Genomic DNA, 23776 nt, shown 5'->3' on the forward strand with positions numbered 1-23776 from the left:
CCAAAGCCTCCTCAGCTCCAGGTTAAACAAGCCCCAGTCCTGCAGCCTCACAGTGGAAGTGGTCCAGCCCTGGCCACTCCAGTTTGGCAACATCTGCAAATCTGATGAAAGTGTACTTTGTTGTCTCCCCCATGACATTTATGAAAATGTTAAACAGGCCAGGGATAGACTCTGCAGTGCTCCACTTGTTAGGCCACCAGGCACTATATAATCCATTAGCCACCACCCTCTAAGGCCAACCACTCAACCAGTCATTTTACCATCTGGTTGTTCAGCCTCTAAACTGTAACATCTTATCTTGGATACAAGAACATGATGCAAGACAGTGTCAAAAGCCTTGCTGAAGTCAAGGTAAGTTACATCCACTGCTCTCCCTCCATCCACAAACCAAATAATTTCTGCATTAAAGTCAGTCATGTCCGTCAGGCATGGCTTATCTTTGGTCAATCCATGCTGACTGTTTCAAATAACCACCTTCTCCTTCATGAGTCATGAGGCCTGTTCCAAGAGGGCTCATATCATGATTTTCCAAGTGACAAAAGTGAAGCTGACTGACCTGTGGTTTTCTGTGCTAAACTTTTGGTCTTTTTTGAACATGGGTACAATACTTGTCATTCTATCATCACTGAGGATCTCTACAACCTTTTGAAGATGAGAGACAGCACCCTTGCAAAGACATCAGCCAGCTCTTTCAGCACCCTTGGATTCAGCCTATCTGGTCTCATGAGCTTCTATGGCTCAAGTTCCCACAAGTAATCCTTCACTTAGCCCTTAGCTATTGTTGGCACTTCTTCTTGAACTCTTAAACTAATTTTAGAGACCTGGGAGTCCTTGTTGGTAGACAGTGAAGTAAACAATGTGTTGAATGTCTTGCTTTATGGCTGATGTCACTAAATCATGTGTCCCCATCCATCTGCTACCAGAGCACTAAACCTATTCTGCAGTTGCAGACCTGAAAGTGAAGAAGGAGCAGTTTTCACACTGCCAGGAGTTACAGGTCTTCAGCCTTCCCCATCCTGGCCGTCTCCATTTTCCACCTACCATCTACCATGATTTCCTGGGGCCCCTTCTGCATAGCTGGGAGTTCAGGCTCTTGTTAGATGAGTGTTCAATACACCTTTATCAAGATCAGCTTTCCCAGCAGCAGCCAATATCCAAAGATGGCAAAGGAAACTCACAGAAGCACCAGGAGAGTACAAACAGTGAACATGAACCTAAAACCCATCCCAGGCACCTATATGGGCACTAGCCCACTAACAGCAATGCCAGCTGCCCAGGCCATGCCCACAGCACTCCAGGTAGCGGTGCTGCCCATCAGTTGGTTAGACAGCAAATGTGTGTCATGCCCAGGCATCAGCCCCTGCAGACAGGGTCCCCACTGCTGGTGGGTTCCTCCTCCTGCACAACTACAAAACTGCTCAAATGCCTCCCAATGCCACTTTGCTTAGCCGGTGAGTGCCACTGCTGCTGCATGCTTGTGTTTATGCAAAGAAGCCCTGGGTTTCACAATGCAATTTCAAGCAAGGACATTCCATTTACCATTTTGAAAATGTCTTCTCATATGGAATAGAGAGGTACATGCATTTGTATTTTATCAAGTAGATCTTTCTTACATTATTAGATTTACCTCACGGAGAGACACAGAGCTCTAGCCACAGAGATGAGACAATGCCCTCAGACACATGGTGTAAACTGTGGAGTTGTCATATGCAGTTGGCATATGATCCTTGTGTATTCCTTTCAATTCAGAACATTCTATGATTCTATGAAAATAGATCTAGCATAACTTTTTATTTTATAGGACATGTGAGAACATTTTCTACCAAAATGTATTTCACTATAGCAGTGTAATATGTTAGAGTATTAAGGCTATTTCACCAACGTTATGATATCCAAGTTTCAGGTTCCTTTCAAGAGCACATCCATGAGACTGGATGCGACATGGAATGAAGATAATCTGCCTTATGACATAAATAAGACAGTCATTTGGTAATAAGCCAATATCCCTGAATGGTAAACTGTCTTGAAATGATTCATGGAAATGTAGTTTGGACCCTGATGCTGTTAAATCCAGTGGAAGTTTTCCCAGTGAAATAAATTGTTAAGGACCTAACCATAACAGATCTAATCATAACATGAAGGCTTCCTTAGAGAACATGCAGTACAAGAGAACTCTTTTTCAAATAGGGTTTACTCTATATTTTATGCAAGTTTCAAATTATTAAAAGGACTTCAAGGAGGGTGGGAGAGAAGCATAATCCTAACTCAAACACACTCCAAGGACCAAGGTGCATAAGAGCACAGGCAATGTTGCTTGCTTGGATTTATTTACAGACTTGCCCTCGGCTGTTTTAGCTGTCACTCCCATCCTCCTCTTTCTGCACTGAGAATGTTTACCCTTTGACTTGCCACAGGCCGTCCTACTCAGGACAGCTCTAGGTTTTATTTGGGCTTCTTGTAAACCATTGTTTTATTGCCCTGACTGGCCACCACATCTTGTATAAATAGTTCTCAGGAGATCAGTTTTGGTCTTGCTTAATGCTTATGGTGATTTTTAGTCTGAGCACAGTCAGGACTCAGAACAATTGAGACAGCAGTTAGTGTAAGGGAGCATTATCAGTTTGGAGGTCACTAAATTTACTTACCTATGTTATGAACATTCCCAAATATTAGAGCTATTCAGTTCTAGCTTCTGCTATTCATTCATTTTCTGAGATGAGAGCATTCCTTTTTTTTTTTTTAAGTACACTTCATTTGGCCAGAAAAACTAAACACATTTATTTCATAATTTTAATTCTAGTACAGAACCAGTCACACTGCTATGAAGCCTTGTAGCTGCTACTACATTATAAATACAGTTTATTTCTATTAGCTTTCTTTTGTTCTATCATCTTTCAAGAAACCTCATTGCAAATAAGCTCACAACATTGCGGGAAATCACTTACATTTAAATCCATTCTTCCTTTTTTTCTTAAAAAGTTATAAAAAAGGTTTCTACATACTTGTCAGAGGCCCACCGATTTTCTTTTCAACAAGATATTTGCTAAAATCCAACTGTGAAAAAGCTTATCCAAAAGTTACATGCCAATATTGATCTCACTATATAATAGAATAGTATATATGTACTACAGAAACGTTAATCTTGTACAGATGATTGAATTCAGTCATTTTGCAAGTGAATTCTGTGTAAAAATGGTTCTTTAAGTATGCTTACAGAACACCACAGAGATCAATAAACAGAAACAAAAAGCTCTATAAAACCTCCTTACACTGGAAAAGGACACCACTTAAATTAAATTAATTTCAAAATTGATTTGCTCCACTCAGTGCTAACCCCTGAAACAGACACATTTAAACTTATTTAAAGTTAAATTAGACCAATAAAATCACCTTCTGTGTTGATGTAAGCACATGCCCACTAGTGATATGTTTTCATTTAATTTGATCTATTTAAAATCAGTTTTCAGTGGAACTTGGCACAGCAGACAAGGCCTATAACTCCTTGCTGTCTCTATTTTAGTTGAACACTAAACTGAGTGAGAGATTCTTGTAGTTAAATCAGGAGCCAACATTTTGGCAGAGTTCAGTCTCCGTTCAGTATATCTACAAATATTTATATTGACTGTAAGACAACGAGCTTCCCAGCATCCTCAGGTCCTGGCTTCCTCAACATCCTTAAATGAGGGACATTTGGCTATTCAGTCTAAAGGCCTTTTGATAGCACAGCGCTTACTGTGAAATGTGTTGTTTGCATCAGCTGAATGTCTCTGTCACTTATTTCCCTGAGAGGATTTGAAAGTTATATATGTTTAGCAACTACTGTACGCTAAAGACAACTGGATTTCCACATGGTCTCATAATCTGCTGGGAAACTGTCCTCTCTCTAATGCTTGAAAAATTGCAGGACAAAAAAGAAACAAAGAAAACAGATAAGAAAGCCTTTGTGTATTGGAAAAGAGATGGACTGGTGGGGGAGGTATGTTGAATGTTGAGGGGTTTCTGCCAAGAGCTTGCTTCTCTGTTCCTTTATCCCTTATGAAGTTTTTCCCACCAACACTGTCAGTATAAAATACTACTAAGTTAGAGTAATGGCAGCTCCCACCTACTTTGCATAGATGTAGCTTTAAAAAAAAATGAATTAGGTTGTGCATGTGACTTTGGGATAAATGGGTAAAGGATCATGTGAGTGGATCCACATGCTGGAATTACTCAAACAGCATCTTAAAAACTGCGGGCTCAGCAGACCACATGCAGAACCACAGGTTAAAACATAAGGTCATAGTTCTTGACTTAGTTTTCATAGTGCAAGTCCAAAAAACAATTTAAAAATTGTAACTAGCAGCCTACTTTAGCCATGTCATTATTAAGGGGAGTACAGGTATCTAAATACTCAGAGCTATTGACAGTGCCTGCTCATTACTTCCACCCAAGCCTGAAGGTATCTCAATTTGGTGTTTCTATTCAGAACTGTGCATTTCCCCACCTGATTAGTAGTAGCACGTGTGGAAATGTCCCAGTCCAAATAACCAGCTGTCTGGCACACACCTGCTCTCAACCACGCATATATCAACAGCACTGTGCATCTAAGACAAGGCACTGCAACGTGGCCACTGAAGACCAGCAGGGGTAATGGGTTCAAACTGGAACACAAGAGGTTCCACCGAAATTTGAGAAGCAGCTTCTTCTCAGTGAGGGTAATGGAACACTGGAACAGGCTGCCCAGGGAGGTTGTGGAGTCTCCTTCTCTGAAGACATTCAAAACCCACCTGGACACCTTCCTGTGTAACCTCATCTAGGTGTTCCTGCTCCAACAGGGGGATTGGACTGGATGATCTTTCGAGGTTCCTTCCAATCCCTAACATTCTGTGATTCTGTGATCTAATAGACATGACCTGTAGAAGACTACACTTGGTGGAAATGTGGGAGATCAAAAGTGGGTTACCACCTCAGCCATGGGAGATCCAAACCCTCACCTGGGATTTCCAAGACACAGGGGATGCTGCAGAACCCAAGCTCTCAGGGGCCCAGGAGCAAACACCTTCCCACTGAGGTTGCCAAGGCTGAATGGTCAGGAAAGGACCTCTGCAAGCAACACCTACCCAGCTCTAGAGAGGACATATATGAATGTGCATAAACATACACACTAAGAAAGATCCAAGGATGGATTAGCTATCTTGATATCTAATGGGTTAACCCTGGTGGACATACTAATTATTATTACCGTATTCAGAGTAGGAATGATTCAGCTATCCATGTATTTTCCAAAGAATTATCTGAGCCTGTAGGAATCTTCAAAAAAAAAAAAAAAAAAAGCTAAAAAGCTAAGCTTGTGTCAAATCTGTCTGCCCTGGCATTGTAACTAACCAGAGACAAAGAAAATAACTTCTCAAAATAACACCAGTACAAGCCATTTAAATTCAAAGAAATGTTTCAAACAAACTTCCATAGGAAAGAAAAAAAGCAAGTAAATTGAGCACTAAAATAAACACCTCGTGACGTTGCTTATAACTAAACAAACAGGGAAACGCATGTTCTCTGGACAGATCATTGCAGAGCAATTTCCAAGGGAAACGCACAAAATACTAAGCTGGCTCTTGCAGTTCAAATGCAATGACATGATGCGTTTCTTGCAAACATATGCCAAAAAGCCTAATCCAAACTGGAAAGAAGGGAGGAAAGCTCCTGTGAGACAGTTTTTATAAAAGCTTCATTCAGGGCCTCCACCCTCATGTACTGTACCAGCCACCTTAGCTTTTCCACTCTGCCTGGTCCAAGAAAGCACTGACTAGGATATTAAAAATGTTGGCTTTAAAAAGGTTGGGAATAGACAGTGACAGCAATATATGATTTAATAATCAGACATGGATTATCAGATGACCTTTTAGTCAAAATGAGGTGCAGAGATTTGGGTCTAACAGACTACAAAATGAGTAAACCAAAGTAATATGGGTTGGAAAAAAACTATGAAGCAGAGTTCAAATTGCTCAGTGCCTCCAAGAATCGGACACTTTCTAGTGGAAAAGTGTAGTCACGTTATTAAAATATAACGTTGGGTATCTGGAGATACAGATTATACCCTGTTCCCAGTCCAGAAAACAGAACGTTTTGACACTTATAACCACGATTTCAAGCAAATGCTCTTCTCCTTCCCGCTCTACGAACAACTTCCTTGGGAAATGCATTTAACCCCTCCAACTTCAGCATTCCCAAATGTAAAACAAAGCTAGACCACTTCTTGCACCACAAGAACATTGGGAACCATAACTAATTTTTCATAAAAATACTGTAAGCTGCAACTTTCTACATAATATTCATCATTTAAAATATATATATATATATATATATATAAAATATATATATATATATATATATATAAAAAATATGTTTTTGTAATGCCCCTGGGTCTCTACGTATCATTCATGTGAAGCACATGTTTTTTCCTAGGTTATGACTTATGGCAAGGGCTCATCACTACAAGTGGAGAATATGCTCATACTTACATTCCAGTTAAAAATAAGATAATGAATGATGGCATTACTTATCCGCTGTTCCAAAAAAATAAGTGATGACCTCTCTGTATCTGACAATATATTTATAGTGAAACAGATCCTCAAATTCTGGGAAGAGATTTGTGTGTCTGATTTGCCTTCTTTCTCTGCTTCCTTATCCCCAACACCAATACTCAGCTTCCTCAGACTCCTTCGGTCTGCGGTCACTTTCATCTCCCATTCACCTACTGCCACAACTCCATGTATTGAATGGCAGCAGTTACTATGCTCATAGCTTTATAGTCTTTCATAAAACTACCCCATTCTGTGCCTTTTTTTCCCCTAATTTCTGCTGTGGCTTCTATGGACACCCTTTGTACTGAAGAAATCTTCCCCTGTGATTGTGTGAAATAGCATTTAATTGCTTTGCAAAACTGATAATATTTTTAAAATTTCATTTTTCAAATATGCTGAAATTCATTAAAGTATTTTGTGCCATCTGTTTCCTCTTTGTAAATAAATAACTCTTTCCATCATCACAATCACTTTGACAAGCTACTAATGTTTATGAGAATACATAGAAACACTCACAGGAACAGAAAAAGTGAGGTATCTGTGAATAGCAAAGTGAATCCCTTTCAGCTTTAGGTTCCCACTGCCAGAACAAAAATTATATCCCTATGTGTAATTGAGAACCTCAAGGTATAACTCTCACATAAATGGATGTCCAGCAAACACTCCCCGGGGGATGTCAGCCCTCTTCTAGTCAGACCCACCATTTCTTGAATGAGTTCAAACTGTTGTTGCATGACATCTTCATGAGATCGGCCACTCTGCCATCACAGCTGGATTTCTGGTGTGGTTGGCTGGCTCTAAGTGGAAACTGGCAGTATCTGCCAAATGGTGGCCAGACACCAGACCAGACTTAACCAATTAGTGGAATACCCCATCCGATGGCTGGATGCGATTTCTCTGTGTGTGTCCGTTCACCCTCCACCTGCATCCTACCACATCTGAAGGTTGTGGTGGTGCTTGTACAAGCAGCCTGTCCTGCCAGGTGAGCCAAAAGGGAGACGGTCACCTCTTCACTGGGCCAGAAGAAGCTGTCTCAAGTTTCCCACAGCGGAAAGTTGCTGTGTGCATGTTTTACGTAAGGGCCTGTAGGAGCTGGAGCAGCTCACTCGTTGCCCACCAGCGAGCCGTGAAACACAGGTGATTAGTTCCAGATGCCATTTCAGTGCCTTTCCTTCTGCGGAAAGTGTGCAGAAGTCACTTCTTTCAGTTTCACAGGACTCCCCAGAAATAGAAAACATACCAAAAGTCAGGGCAGATTTGTTATCCCTTCCTCAACATCAGGCAGGCTGCGGCAGCAGCTAAGACATCTGTGGAAAGATTTCTCTATGAGTCAAACGGAACTGTGTTGCACTCATTATGGACCTTACAGCTGATTCACAGTGGACCTTACAGCAAGAAGCAGAAACTCGTGTTAAGTTCCCATCTATTGTCACAGCATGAACTGCAGGTTTGCCAACCTCATGACAGTCCCATTCACACTCTAACAGGGACCTTCCTTTGGACAGGTAAGGGAATTGCCTTGTGACAGAAACCAGAGGAACATAATAGCTACTTCAAAACTCATCATATTTGATCCACCTGTTTGTGCCTCCAAACTTTCTCCCTGAAGTTTTGATGAACTGCACCAAACCAGTCTTTCTAATTTCTTACAAGTTTGTTTCTCTTAAAATCCTGCTACAGGAAATCAATTTTTCTCACCTCTAATGAACTATAGTAAAAGCAGATCATGTAGCTGCATCTAGCTTTTAATTTACAGTACAACATTCACTGGTAAATTCAAAATATTTTCTTCTTAGCACACTGTGATCACAATCAGTGTATAACCTGGATAGAAATTTACATTTACATTTTGCATATTCAGGGATGGAGGAATCCAGATTTAACTGTTCATTAAGAAAATGGGGTGACAGAGAAGCTGAGCCTGCAGCTTTCAGGCATATCAGAAACCATAATTTCTTAGAGCCTGAAAACATTCCAGTGTAAAACATTTTGGGCTCATGGGAAGGTAATTGTGCAAGTACACAGGCCCTGCGTAAACATTATTTACAGGCTTCTCCAAGGATTAAATCAGATAGCTTGTTGGCTCATCTTCACAATCCTTGTCATTGTTTTTCTGTATTCATGCTTCTATTGTATACACTTAGTTCTGAGGACTGCAGTAACTACCAATACACTTCCAAGTGCAGTAGGTCAGCAGTGAGCTGTTACTCAACCTCCAGCCCTTTCTGTCAAAGGTCAGTGATGCTGGCTGGGTCTCCAGAAACTTTCCTCTCAGCCAGCCCCACACTTGCTCCTTGTCTACTACTCTACACAAGCCTGCAGCTCCTAACCTTGAGGGCACAGCACCAGTGACAGCTCTCATCCTGGATGTTTTAGGAAAGGGAACAGCTAAGGGTAGGAAAGGTTTCTTCTAGGCTGTAAGAAGAGTTATATCTGCTGGTATTTATTGTAGCACATGAAGAGTAATTTGTTTTATTGACTCAGATTCCGCTCTAAAAATAAACAGTAATGCAACCAGAATCTTGGGCATCTCTCTATGTTTTCATGAATCTAAATACATAAAGTAATTTTGATTCATGCAATACCTTTAGGTAGTTACTTCATTAACTAGTCAAAATTAGAGCAGGTTGAAAATCTTCTTCTAGAGTTCACAAGCAATTTTGCCTTTTTGTAAGGCCTTCCACTTTAGAACCTGGCAATACTTGAAAAGACAAGAGACGCTAGTGCCTATATATCTTGTGAGGATTTCAATTTCCCTTCTGTAACTGAGAAGATTGAAAAATAAATTAATTTGGTCACAGCAACATAAGGAAGTGGGCCAGACCTGAAAACAGAACAGTCATTCCCTCTTAGTCTCCTGTGTCCCTGCATATAGCCATCCTCTTCTTGTTTCATCTGAATAATCATATTAATATTATTATACTGGTTGCATTTTCCTTTTTTTCCTAAGAAGTATTATTCAAATTTGGACACAGAAATAATTTCATGCTAAATTTGAAATTTTGGATGAAATTTAATAGTAAAAAATTCTAAGAAAACACTGTCTGGTCTCTGAAGGTTAAGGCCGAAAAGGCCCATTAGGTCATTTTTGTAGATGGCTCAGTGTCATTGAGTCTTGTTGTTTTCCAAGATCCTATAAAGGGACATAATCCAATCTCCTGAAAACTACAAATCTAATTTGCCTTGTTCGTCACCACCTGTCATGCAAAAAGTGCATCAATAACACAAGTATTTGGGTTAATATACAGCAGTAACTCTGTCCAGCTGGAAGTTCATCTTCCATTCATGTTCAGATTGAAACAGCCTTCGTTACACAGATATGTGCACCAGGTCTTCACCTTTTTTTTTTTCAGGAGCAGCTCTGGATAATCTGGAGTCAAGCACAGGCTGAAGGCCTGAGAATGTTGAAGCCTGTTCCCAGGTTAAAAGGATAGTGCAGGAAGACAGGCTGGACTTTCCCACAGAGGTCCATGGGAGCTGACACAGGGGCCGGAGGAAGCTCTAAGTCCTATCCCCCACCCTGTGTGGGCACCATCAACCCCACGTTAAAAACAAGGCAAGGCCACGTTGCTGTTCTTCCATGCGTATAAAGCGACAACCATCTCTGCCATAGTATTTTTGTCAGGGGGCCAATACTGATGTTCCTGGCTTTGTACAGTTGCTTCTCAGGTAATGGGATCACACTAAATTCAAAACCCAGCACAGGAGATGAGACAAAAAAAAGGCACTAAAGATGGATCTTTGCCATGTTTGCTGGAGCTTGACATAGAGGCAACTTAAAGCCCAAATGTAATTTTAATAGATCTCACCCACATCCCAACACCTTCCCTCCATCTTTTCTGTAGCAGCCAGGGTTCTCCCCAGACAAAGTGTGGCTTTGTTACAGCAGCTCCCTTTTCCCTTTGTTCAGCCAGAACAGGATCCAGCTTCCACCGCAAACACTCTACAAAAGATGGGCTGGATGCCCTCTGATGGGAAAACGTTGCCAAGTCCACCCCCTAATGATGCCTCTCAGGATGAAAGCACCAAGCAGCCATAAAACACAACAACTTCTCAAAGAGGCAAGATGGGATGCACAACATGCATCTTAGTAAGTGGTCTTTGAATGAACACTTATGTCAGCAAGAGGGGTAAGGAATCCTAAGGTAGTTTCTAGCCTAGACCCAAACCAAAAACACCTCCCTCCCCTCTCAAAATCTGGTGAGTTTTAAAATCCAAAGCCTCATCTAAAAGTTTGCTAATGACCCCAAATTTTATAACAGGCCAAACCAGGACCTTGGATCCCAAATACCCTCAAACTCGCGTTGGCGCAAATTCTAGATCCAATGTCTGTGGTGTGGGCTAAGGCAACACTGGGAGAGAGGAAGAAAAAAAATCAGCTTTGCTCCATGGATCTTTAATACGGGGCCACCTCTGATACACTTGAAAAAAATATAATGAGACCATTATAATATATATTCCAGCCAAAATTCTTGGCTCCCCTAACCAGCTTTATATGGTATGCAATACAGAAACACCCAGGAGACACTATAAGAACTTTGACAAGGCTAATATTAAGCTAGAACAAAACAGAACTACTGGCACCAGCTCCACTCAGTTCTTAAGTAAACTTGTCCCATTAAAAAGTAGCCTCTAAGATATTTTCTCTCTGAAGTGTATAGTAGCTTATAAAAAGCAGGAAGGGTTGCCAAGTCGTAGATGTGTTCAAGTACTCCTTACCCTCATTAAAGAACATTCCCTGGAAGCCAGCAGCTTTGAGTGTTCCAGTGAACCAGATTTTTATAAGGGGGGTGTTTACAGTGTTGCTTGACATAGCTGGAAATCACAGTGCACCATAGCAGCTCAGTACATACACCTGTGCCTGGAGCCTCATCGCTCAGGGCATTGAGTGCAACTGGCTGAGTGTTCAATGGCATCCCCAAAAAATAATGATTAAGAAAACAAATCTCAAGCCTCTCTGCTTCATAGGAAGAAAAGCATCCAGAGATGTCAGTATCTAAATGTGAATTATAATAGGTAGTCAAATACCACTGAAGATCTAGGTCTCCCTTCCACCAGTTTCACATGTAACAGTATTTACAGAGACGTCTTCATAGTGAGCACGTACATAGTTCAGCTTCTTAATGCACCCCCTGGTTTCCACAGCAGTTAGGAGTTAAATTCTTCTGTGGATCTGGGTGTTAACACCACTCCCCACCTTGTTTATGTAAAGACTATTTTCTTTTCTCAGTTCAGTGTCTAACATATCTTCTACCTGAGGGTGTTACATGGCCCTGGAAGAGGAATCAACAAATGATCAAATACAGAAGATCTTTTCATCCTTAGCACCAATGAAGAAGAGGGAAAGAGAAGATCTGTGCTTTCTCCCTAAAAGCCTGAGTGCTGAGGACCTAAAATCACGTGTTCTCTTAAGTTTCTCATTTTTCCTCCCCACTACCAACTAGGCATTGCTTTCTGAAGGTTTTTCAGTTTCATTTGAAGAAGGATCACAATTTATATGGCATTTCCACAGCTTTTAGACAAGCTGTTAGTTATCCAAGTCTTTCACTCTGCAAACAGTGAATACATCTATCACCTGCTTATAATCATATCCAGGTACCAGTTCCTATACAGCCAACCTCTGTCCCTGTTATGTCCAGCAGTGCACAGTTTATACATTTTGTAATCTTGCAGAATGATACTGAACAAAGAGGATGTAGGATCTGCCACACCCAAAACTGTGTCACCAACACTTTCCCAAACAATAACATGTTTGCAAGCTTTCGACCAACCACAATCAGAGAAAGAAGATAACCTGTGAAAATTACATCTGAGTATAGGCATTTAAAGAGTAAAACTACTCCCAAAGTTCTGCAAATAAGTGGAACTTGAAAACAGCAGAGCCTCACATACTCCGGGTGGTCACTCTGAGATAAAAGAAAGACTAGAGAAGCAGATATTCAGGCTCCCACAGCATCTTGTTACCTGCAGGACCAGTCAGAGAGAACACAAATGAGAAATCTTAGTACTCTGGGAAAACACATGGAAAGAAAAGCCATGGCCAGGCACCTTTCTGTAGAATTTTGACTGAAGTTTCAAGGATCTTCAAAAGTGATGAGGAAATGAAGATAAGGAAACATGTACAGAGACTACTTTTTTTCTTAAAAACACTCTATGTTAGGCTTCATAATTTGTTTCAATTATGATGTGACTTTAAGAGACAAAATATAAATCCAGAGTTCCCTTGAGTCTATATTGAGGATTTGGGATACTTGAGCTATAAGACATATCTAGACTTCACTCCAAATCCTTGAGGCCTAAGGTGGCTGAATGGTAAAGCTTCATTTCTTTGAGAGGATAACAAGGCTGACAGAGCATCCAAGTGTGCTGGAAAGACCAGGAAATGGGCCAGTGCCATAGAATCATAGAACAGTTTGGGTTGGAAAGGACCTTTGAAGATCATCTAGTTCCAACCCCACTGCCATGGGCAGGGATACCTTCCAGAAGACCAGGTTGCTCAAAGCCTCATCCAACCTGGCCTTGAACACAGCCTGTTCCAGTACCTCACCAGTGTCATCATAATGAACCTCTTACTTACATCTAATATCTAATCTAAATCTACCTTCTTTTAGTTTAAAACTGTTGCCCCTTGCCCTATCACTACAGGCTGTGGTGAAAAGCCTCTCCTCGTCTTTACTATAAGCCCCCTTTAAGTACTGAAAAGCCACAATAAGGTCTACCCAGAGCCTTCTCTTCTCCAGGCTGAACAAACTCAACTCTCTCAGCCTTTCTTCACAGGAAAGGTGTTCCAACCCTCTGACAATTTTTGTTGCCCTCCTTTGGATTCACTCTAACAGGTCCATGTCTTTCTTGTACTGGGAACCCCAGAGCTGAACACAGTAATCCAGGAGGGGTCTCACCAGAGCAGAGCAGAGAAGGAAGATCATCACCCTCAACCTGCTAGCCACACTTCTTTTTTTGCAGCCCAGAATATGATTGGCTTTCTGGGCTGCAATCACACGTTGTCATCTTATATCTGATTTTTATCTACCAATATTCCCGAGTCCTTCTCCACAAGGCTGCTCTCAACACACTAATTGCCCTGTCTGTACCGATGCCCTGACCTAGGTGCAGGACCTTGCTTAACTTCATAAGGCTCAGACTGGCCCAGTACCCAAGCCTGTCCAGGTCCTTCTGGATGGCATCCTTTTCCTCAAGTGTATCAACTGCACCACTTAGCTTGGTGTCATCTGCAAACTTGCTGAGGGTGCACTCAATCCCACTGTCTATGTCATTAATAAAGATACTTGACAATACCAGTGGGCCACTGGTATGGACCACTGAGAGACACTACTTGGATCTCCATTTGGACATCAAGCTGTTGACTGCAACTCTTTGGATGTGACAACCCAGCTAACTCTATATCCATTGAATAGCCCATCCACGAAACCCACATCTCTTCAACTTAGCAACAAGGATGTTGTATGGAACTGTATCAGAGGCCTTACAGACATCCAAGTGATGTCATTCATAACTCTTCCCTTGTCTACTGATGCAGTCACTCTATCATAGAAAGTCACTAGATTAGTCAGGCATGATTTGCCATTTATGAAGCCATATCAGCTGTCTCGAGTCACCTCCCTGTCTTCCAAATGCCTCAATGTAGCTTCCAGCAGGATCTGTTCCATGATCTTACTGGGCACAAAGGCGATACTCAGTGGCTGGGAGTTCCCAGGATCCTTCTTTTTAGCCTTTTTAAAAATGGGTGTGATGCTTCTCTTTTTCCAGTCATTGAGAACCTCACCTGACTGCCAAGGCTTTTTCAAATATGATGGAGAGCAGCTTGGCCACTACATCTGTCAGTTCAGATGTGTATCAGCCTATTCAGATGATGTCTAAGAGGATTTAAACTAAAACTTGGCAGACTGTGAAGGGTCTAGCTATAAAATCTTTACCAAGTTGTGATACTACATGTTTTGCTTTAGAGTATCAGTATATTCTGTGATGAGAAACTTTCTTTAATGTTCCTTTAGAGAAAGGGAAACGAGTAGGAGGGAAACGAAATTTTAAATATATTTGTCCTTCAAATGAATAGGACCTCACTCTGAACCAGGAAAGCAGCTATAATTCTTTTCATGGACTTGTCATCTGACTGGAATACCACAGGAAACTTTATGACTTCTTCCCCTCTGTTTTATCTGCCATGGTACATATAGAACTCATCCATAATGTCACAGATTGTTTTTATTTCCTCCTACCACATTGTTGGCTTTTTTTTTTCCCCTCCCATTTCAAGTACAGTTAGATTATACCCAGCATTAAATGTGCCTGCTAAAAACTTTCAGATATGGCTACATTTGGAAGAAAGTTATAAAGTGTGGACAGAATGAGTAACCTCCATTTTATTCTTCTGAAGGGTTATTTGAAACTAAGAGATTGTCTAGTAAACCTCAATACTGGGAGAAACGACAGCTAAAGTGTCCTGCAAATAGCTTTGATCATGAGTATATACTACCCAAACATGCCTTAAGGAAAACAAAACTCTTTCTATGGTAAATAAATAAATTCAATTTTCCTTCTATTTCTTCACCACATTGTATAATTAATTCCAAAATAATATCTTAAAGAATCACCATTTGTGCAAATTATTTCATAGAAGATAATAGTATAGAGTTTTCACTACCTCTAGATAAATGTAGACCCAGACATAAAATGGTTCTTATTGCTGATTATAAATGCCCACAGGGAGACTGAAGTTTTTGACACTGGCTTACACACTGGAAGACACACAGGACAGTTTGGAATATATAATCATAATTATATAATCATTTCAAGAGACTCTCAGGATCATCAAGTCCAACCACAGCCTAACCTAATTCCAGCACTAAGCCATGGCCCTAAAAACCTCGTCTAAACACCTTTCAAACCCCTCCAGGGATAGTGATGCCAGTTCCCTGGGCAGCCTGTTCCAACGCCTGACAACCCTTTCCATGAAGAATTTTTTCCTAATATCCAACCTGAACCTCCCCTGGCACAACTTGAGGCCACTAAAAACATAAGATTTTTCCAATCTAGTAATTTAGCCTATAGTCAGTGAAGTCAATTCCAGAAGATAATTCATCCTCCCTGCCTTAAATTGCTATCCTTGGATGACAGAAATCCCTGCTTGAAAAAGTACATCTTGGTACATTATGGTACTAAACACCTAGCCCAGACTAGTCAGCCAGAAGTCAGGTGAGGCAAACTCCACCACAAGGGACTTTACTTACTCTGTTGTTCCTCTGCTCTCTGGCATCTTCTCACAAGAAACAGAGTCATAAATTTCTGTGCAAGCCTCTACTAGATTCTCCATTGGACCAACTGGACCACTAACAAAAAGCATCTAACTAGGCATTATAGAGCACTTGCTGCTCTCAGGACACTAGTGATGGTGGTAATTCAGATCCCACCATAAACTTGAAGAGAAAGGCAGTCTCTTCTGTTCTGTTTGTACAGCACATTGCACTGTGGGGATGTTGTTCAGGATCAGGGGCTCCTTTTACACCTTCTCCCCTCCAAGCTCCAGGTCTCAGAGAACCCACACAGTCTCCATGCAGAACATGATACCGAAAACTTACAGATCAGCAGCATAAGAGACCTCACCATTTTCTCCTGTGACGAACAAAAGGCTCCACGTTCAAGTAGGGAATGCATTTCAGCTTCAGGAGGGAACTGTACAGGGATGAGTTGAACAAGTCACCAACCATCTTGGCCACCATGACAGCCAGCATTATCAGTAGCAAGGACTGGACATCATTTGTGATCTCTACCTAAGGAAAAAAGAGAACAAAGGACTTTCCATTTTTTCATATAACTGAAGACAATGACAATGGTCATTCACGAGGGAGCGGGAAGCAATTCAGTCTGCTAAAAGTGGCGCTCCCCCTCATTTCCCAGGGACAGGTAATCAATCAAAACTTCCGTCAGAGAGTTTTGGCCGGTGCAGTGGCAGCTCCCCCTCCCGTTCCTATCAGCTTGAAACACTGCACTTACATTAAACCTCACATCTGATTCCCATATTTCAGGTGGCCTGTGATAATTTTGAAGCATCAGAGGAGGGTAAGTAGAGATGGAGTAGCCAGATTGCTTAAAATAGGTTGGCCTTGTGACAAAAACTAAAAAATGCAAACAAATCCAAATATTTCTCCTTTCTTGCTGAGCTCAGGAGATATAAAATTGTTTTCCCATACTGCTGCTTCCTGACAGAACAAGCTCCTTGTACAAACATTGCCTTGAAAGATGCCAGAAAAGGGAACAAGATACTTTGAATAGAAGTCCAGCTCAGGAGATCAAGCAGCAGGAACTTTAACCAAAGGATTCAGAGTGAACCCTTGTACAAAAAGTACAGACTAATGTGAATGCACTTAATACTACTTAAGCCCAACTCACAATAAAGTCAAATATTTTTCATGGGGAAAATGACTGCTCAGAAATATTATCTTTATTCTACTTTAATACAACTTTTAATAAAAACTACTATCTCATTTCACTTCCCATTGTTTCCCCTACCATTCCATCCTACTAAAAAGGGTTATTCATTAACAATTATCCTGGGATTAAATATGCAAACTTTCTTCCTAACACTAAGAGGCTTTTGCCCAGAAACTTCTCTCCAATTCAGACAAAATAAGTTGCAGCACAGTGCTATTTAATAGACCTCATTAGCTAGAGATTGTTAACTACTCCAAGAATCTACATTCAAAGAATGCCAATAAACACATTTCTGCCTGACAAACTGTAGCAAATCTATCCAGGCTTTATACTCTCACCCTCCTTCTGTCTCTGCTCTGGGTTTGGAAAGATAACATCCAGGATGATTTACAGTATATTCCAACAAGGGACTGGTATGGCTTGGTCAGCCATGTACAACAGGGTCATGCAACTGTCCTTTCTGCTTGCCCAAGGATTTCTAATAACACCGCACACCACATTCTTTGAATGTCTTTTTAAACCTAGAATTCAACTGTTTTCTTTAAAAACACCAGGAACATGTCAGTTGAAAGGAAAACAGCAACTGTGGGATTTTAAGGATTGCTTCATCATATCTGCCACAACTCGTTCACACAGATGGAGATTCCTTTATTGTGGATTCCTTTTAAGGTTATTTTTAAAGTATCTTGCTATGGGGAAGTCTTCTGGAATAAAACAAGCATTAAAAATTAATAGTATAACATTCTAAAAAGCTATAAAAATGCTGTAAAACTCTGAATTTAAAAATTCTTGAAACTCAAACCCTAAAAAACACTCTCAAGCAATTGCTTTAACTTATACAGAATAGCAAGAACCAGAGCCTGGCTTTCCAGGCTCCCCTCCTTGTTTTTCATCTCATTTTATCCCTTCCTCCTACCCTCCCATCCTCTAGTGGGAACAGTCAAGCTGGGCCTCATCCTTTATTCTCACAAATATTCAGCAGCATTTTACATCTGCTATTGAGAAACACTGAGGCTTGTGCTGATCTTCCCCAGCCCTAGAGCCCTCTTGAGTACTGGGATCTGGAGGTTGGGAGGGAAGAAGGGGGGTGGCTCCTCTCTGCAACACCCCATTGAATGCTCTGAGCAAGTGCCTCTGGGTTCAGTCTTCACCTTCTGCAAGAGTTAACGCCTGCTGTTTATCTTTGGCAGGCTAGTATGGCTGAGGTCATTAAAAAAAAGACATGTTAAAAGCATTCTGAGGAATATCTTTTGTATGTAAGTAAATTTAAACTTTGGCCAAAGTAGAGCTGATAGAGTTGTCTTGAACTCTCACTACAGATGGAAACTAGAAAGGCAATTTTTGTAGAAATAGGCAATACTAGAGCAAAAATACAAAGCAAACCTGCAGATGACTTAGAAACATGAGCATGAAAGAGAGATAAAATAATTTACAAAATTTCAAGAAAACTTTGCATGAAAATTTAACCCATTATGTGACCTTAAGATAAAGGGAAGCTATACACTAATTATAGATCAAGTTATTTATGAAGCCCAGCCTAAATCAAAAGTTTCATTAAATAATTGACTCAATTTCACATTCAAGTATTTGAAGAGCTAGAGAAAACCTTACTTCCTTACTGAAGGTTCTCAAGTTGTGGGAGAACGCTTATTAGCCACAAAAGCATAAATAATACAAGAATAAACTCCAGAGATCAAATAAGACATGCAGGGGAAGGGAATCGTAACAAAGATTCACACACAAAAGATGCAGTCACTCATAGAAAGAAAAGGTAAAGTATGGCACTCTTAGTGCTGAAGAAAAAGGAGGAATTCATCAAAACCTAAGTCCATTAATAACAAGGATGATGGCAATGCAGCAGCTAAGTTCTCCTTAGGATATCTTGATAAAACTCAAGGAAGAACAAGTTAATCCAAGAACTGTGATAGATTCAAGCCATTTTATATAAACATATGGACAAGCACAAACCTACACACACGCATATACATGCTCTTTGTAAGGCTTTATTAGTATTCCCTGTTTAGAGAAGGGCCATCTGCTCCCTGCTGAGAGAGACAAAGTGCAGAGCCTCGGGACTCGGCTGCATGAGGAAGTTATCGTGCGGTCGGCTTGGGTGTGAATTTACTGCGTATTAGCTACTCGGCACTAACCGCCCGCTTGGGTACCCTTGGCGCTTGGGAAGTGAAAAAACAACATACTTCACCTTCAAAAAGGAGCCTGCTGAACTCATGCAAAAGCGCTCTTAAAGCTAAACTGCACAAAAGCACTCTTAGTAGGTACTAGAAGCATCCACCCAGGGAATTAGTGCCAAGGAACTAGCAGGCTGTAAATTCACGCCAGAGCTCTAATTCTCCCGGTGGACAGGCTCTTGTAAGACCAGACCAGCAGCCAAGCAAGTCCAGCCACAGCCCAGCACCATTAGGAGCCCATGTGTTCCAGGGCTGGAAGGTTATGCAGCCTCTCCTTTGAAAACATCTATCTGTTCAAAGCAGTTCCCAAAGAATCTAAGAAAGGAACAAATTATGCAGAGTATTACAGAGGGAGAGATAAAATAAAGGTGACAAAAGCAGAGAAGGGAAGCAGGGAAGTTGGGGGCAGCCACCAAATGCCCACAACTCTTCAGCCATCAAACATGATGTTTCATTTATTGATATTCATTCCAAGCCTGCATTTTAGGGGCTGGTCTTTAGGATTCAATTTACTCTCTGTGCATATTGCCAGACTTTTTTTTTTCCTTTTGATCCTACGGGTGCAGCAGGCTGTGCCAAAAATGTTTTTGCCTAGGGCACCCGTCTATGCAAAGCCAGCAGCGCTAATAGGCGCTGGAAGCATTCGGCACTGACACTTCATACATCAGCAGCGGAGTAAATTACACCTTTATTATTTTTTTTTCAATATTCTCTCTGTATACAAAATCTTGAAAAATGGCATTTACACACACACACAGACGACAATTAATTTATTAGCACAGTTATTCCAACTTCTTTAAATATCTTCTTTGTCACCGGAGGCACTTTTCAACAACCCCCATGGTCCTGAGTTTCTCAGGCCTCCACATCATTATAATCTATTAGCCACCTTCATGTTAGCTCTGTTTTATTATATAACACATAATTATGCATTTCATTAACGGCATCACCAGGCACGATACATCAAAGAGAGAAAGGCAGCTGCCCAGGAAATTCAAAAACATGCAGTTTACTTAAAGCTCACTTTTAAAAACCCTCCCCACTCTTCAATGAAATTGCGGTTAACGTGTTTCAAAGGTTTTACTCCAGCTCAGAGAACAGAGCACAACCAACCTCATTAGATGGAAGGCTGCTGATACAGTGAATGTTCCCTGAAACCGTGATCTTTCTAATAATGTAAAAGAAAATATTTTCAGCCAGCTACATAGTGCAAATAAATTTTCTTTCTTCTACTGAAAACCCACTTAGCCAAAGAGTTCTTTTGCTACTTACAGTCTACAATAACAAATGCAGAAGAGAGGGTCTATCAAAAAGAAAAATAAGAAAAAAAAATCATTTTGTAGTCAAATTAATTTTTCAAGGTTTGTTCAAATAGAAGAGCTGCCTGGCAAACTGAACAAACAAAAGAAAAAAATTGCTTCCTTCCCATGATATAAAGACCATCGTCCATTTTTCACACGGTTACACACACTTAAGTGAAGGGCCTGGAATTTGGGAAAAAAATGGGAAAAAACAAGTAGCTGCTGGACAAGGGTATACGACAATATGTCTGAGAGCAAGTTTAAAAAGGTGGTGGATGGGAAGGGACATGAAGTCTTGATACTACCAACCAAATCCAAGAGTTTTGGAGTTGAGGATGCAGCTGGCACCAAACACCAGCTCTGGGCAGTTTCCCAGTCTCCATGCCACCAGATTTTGTGGAAGAGTACACACTTTCCCAGGAAAGCACCTTTCGTTTCTCTTGCATACAACCAGAACTTCTTCCATTTGAAATTTTTACTACTGTTGATTAAAGACACAACAAAAAAAAAAATCGTTCATGATCGACAGAACATTTCCAAAGGGTGAAGGGCTTGTAACCAGCAGACAACTTTTGATCATTTCTTACTTGCTCAGAAGCAAATGCCAACAAGGTTGCAAGCTGATCCCTTGACGTAAAGAAGAGAAGAACAATTCCTTATTCACACCAGTGAAAGAGTTGTTCATGGAACTTTCTTGAGAATAGGAGTTTATGGATTAAGTTATTTGTATCGTCACAGCCATTTCATAAACAATGCATATCTGCATTTCAATTTATTTAGTCTCTCGATTATTATCTGCTTGTCTTTAGTAACCTGTGTGTTGAATGCTTGAGTCACTTTACCTCCCATGTAATAATGTGCTGACAAAGCTATGATTTGAAGTGCCATTATCATGGTCCGCTATTTTCATCTGGGATTACGCCAAAAGAGGCACCTTCTTCAAGTATTGATCCAGCTGAATACTCCCTCCCTGAACTTCCATTAATCTCTCTCTTTAAAACTAAGTGAAAGATACTCCTTTCTTGTGCACTTCACCCTTCAAGAAATTTTTTACAGTCCTAGGACCACATCCATTAACTCAACTTGCTTTAGTGTATCTCCTTATCACTCATCACCATCACTGCTGGAAATTTTTGGAGAAGTGGGATACTGCAATAGAGTAAACATAAATCTCCTAAAAAGATATGATTGTCATGCTATCCCCAAAAAGTTATGCATTCAGGTTCCTTCACACTGCTGAAAACAATTCTTTCTTGCAGTCTCAGGCACATGATACTGTGCATCACACTCCACAAAGGGTGGCACACCCAGGGTGGGTTCACTGTGAGGATGTCCTGCCAAACCCCAGTGCCAGGAGGATTGCACAATTAGTGGGATTCTTCCTCTTCCAAAGTGCAACCCCATTAACTATTTCAGGCCATTACATGGACTAGGCAGCCTCTAGCACCCTAGAGCTTAATTACTGCCAAGACAGAGCATGAAAACTTTTCTTAGCACAGGGTGCATACTTTTTAAGCAAAGTAGTTCTAATTAATCACACTTGTGCAGTGTTGCTTAATTTACCTTAATTCATAATGTTCAATGAGATCTCATCCCAGTTTTCTCTGAGTTGGATTTAAATATTCAGTTTTTCAGAAGCCAATCAGCATTTTGTTGATGATTTCCTTGTTAAAGGAAAGAATAGTTTTTTCTAAATCCAAGACCTAGTGCAGCAGCAGAAGATGGCTAAAGAGAACACAGAAATACCCATCACAGCTAAGTAATCCCTGGAAACATATCAAAATCCTTTGAGCCTCAGTCCTTTGGAACTTGGATCGAAGATGCTATGCAAACGTTTGATTTCTTGTTTCAGTCCCTCAAGGCCTATAAATACACCTGTTTTGACAGGTTGTGGCAATGGATGCAAGTGATATCGGAAACAGTATAGGTGATAGCAGTGACTCTTGCCAAGATCCCCTGAAAGATATCTATCAGTGATTTTTTTTTTTGTAATCTGGCTCTTTAACTCACATACATAGCAGACACCAAACCGTGAAAAGAGGTTTCAAAGCCATCTAAATCTGTGTCTCAGGAAGGTAACACTGGTGCATGTTGTGTCAAGTGAACCTTCTATTAATAAAAACAGCAGCGCTTTGTATGTGTGTTGCTGAATATGCCTAAATATTCAGCAGGCTCACTCATTAAGTCTTTTCAAAACAAGTACTGTCCTGTGTAATAACCCAGCTAAGCAACCTTGTACTTTTTTAACTCACAGTATCACAGAATATTTTAAATTATAATTCATGAGCATTTTTGTAAAATATGTTAGACAGCTGCAATGAATCTCTGTCATATTTAAGCAATAACAAAACCAACATCTCTAGAGTGCCATGATTCTTATGGCACCAGCCTCTGAGGTCTAGAAAAGGCTGGAGAAGAGAGCGCCCTCGTGACTACAGGTAGCTGCAGACGGGCCAGTAGATTTACCAAGGCTATTTGATAAATGCTCTGCACCACAGGCTGCAAACTTCAGCTTTAACTTAAGTAGGAGATTAGACCTTAAGTATCAGAACAGAAAATTTACAAAAGCTTGATGTTCTCAAAACTAGTATAGGTACTCATTCACCAAGCCTCCAGTTTCTTAAAGAAGAGCATTACAAAATGTGAAGTCATGAAACCAGTTCTCATGCCCTTCTCCATGAGAGTACAGTTTCATTTATTTCATTTTCCAGACAGGCTACTGCCAAAAAACACACGGTGCTCTTCCTCTAGTTGGAGCAAATTCAACAGAAAACAGCAGGACTTAATGTATTTAACAGTTTGCTGATTATGCACTGTTACTACAATAATTTGGGGATTAATTTGAGTAAGACTAGGATCTGTACAACACTGCTCTGCATCTCCCCTTCTTTGTAAAAAGGTGACATCACTCGCAATCAGGTTCCAAAATAATGTTAAATATACCATTCGAACACACCGGGCTCCTCCTGACAGGCAGTGTATGCAGAGCAAACTCGGTTAAGAATAACCGTAGGCTTGGAGGTTTTGAAAAATTGTTTTGACTAGGGTTTAAACTCTTCATTAGAAAAAAAGGCAGGTAGCTTAGTAACAGAAAATTCAGCCCTGTCAAAACAATTTCTGTGAAGCATCTCAGGTGTAATCAAAAACGTTAAGTGAGCCCTAAAGTGTTTAAGTGTGGCGGGCTGATGCATTAAACAGTGTAGCTCTGGGAAGAACCTGCCAAATGAGTTTCCAAATAATTAAGCACTTCCTCTCCCTGCTTTAAAGGAAACAT

General features: G+C 40.6%; 1 protein-coding gene across 1 annotated transcript in view; it reads right to left on the minus strand.

The window, feature by feature from the left end:
• Positions 1-23776, minus strand: part of LOC308053278 (chloride channel protein C-like) — a gene marked incomplete at its 3' end in the record, with an annotated part of 89099 nt that overhangs the window by 29651 nt on the left and 35672 nt on the right. The window contains 1 exon segment of the mRNA XM_080364134.1: positions 16185-16351. Within this exon segment, the coding sequence (XP_080220260.1) occupies positions 16185-16351 (167 nt within the window).

The sequence above is a fragment of the Nesoenas mayeri genome (genome assembly GCF_963082525.1).
Source record: "Nesoenas mayeri genome assembly, chromosome: 2".
Taxonomy (NCBI): domain Eukaryota; kingdom Metazoa; phylum Chordata; class Aves; order Columbiformes; family Columbidae; genus Nesoenas; species Nesoenas mayeri.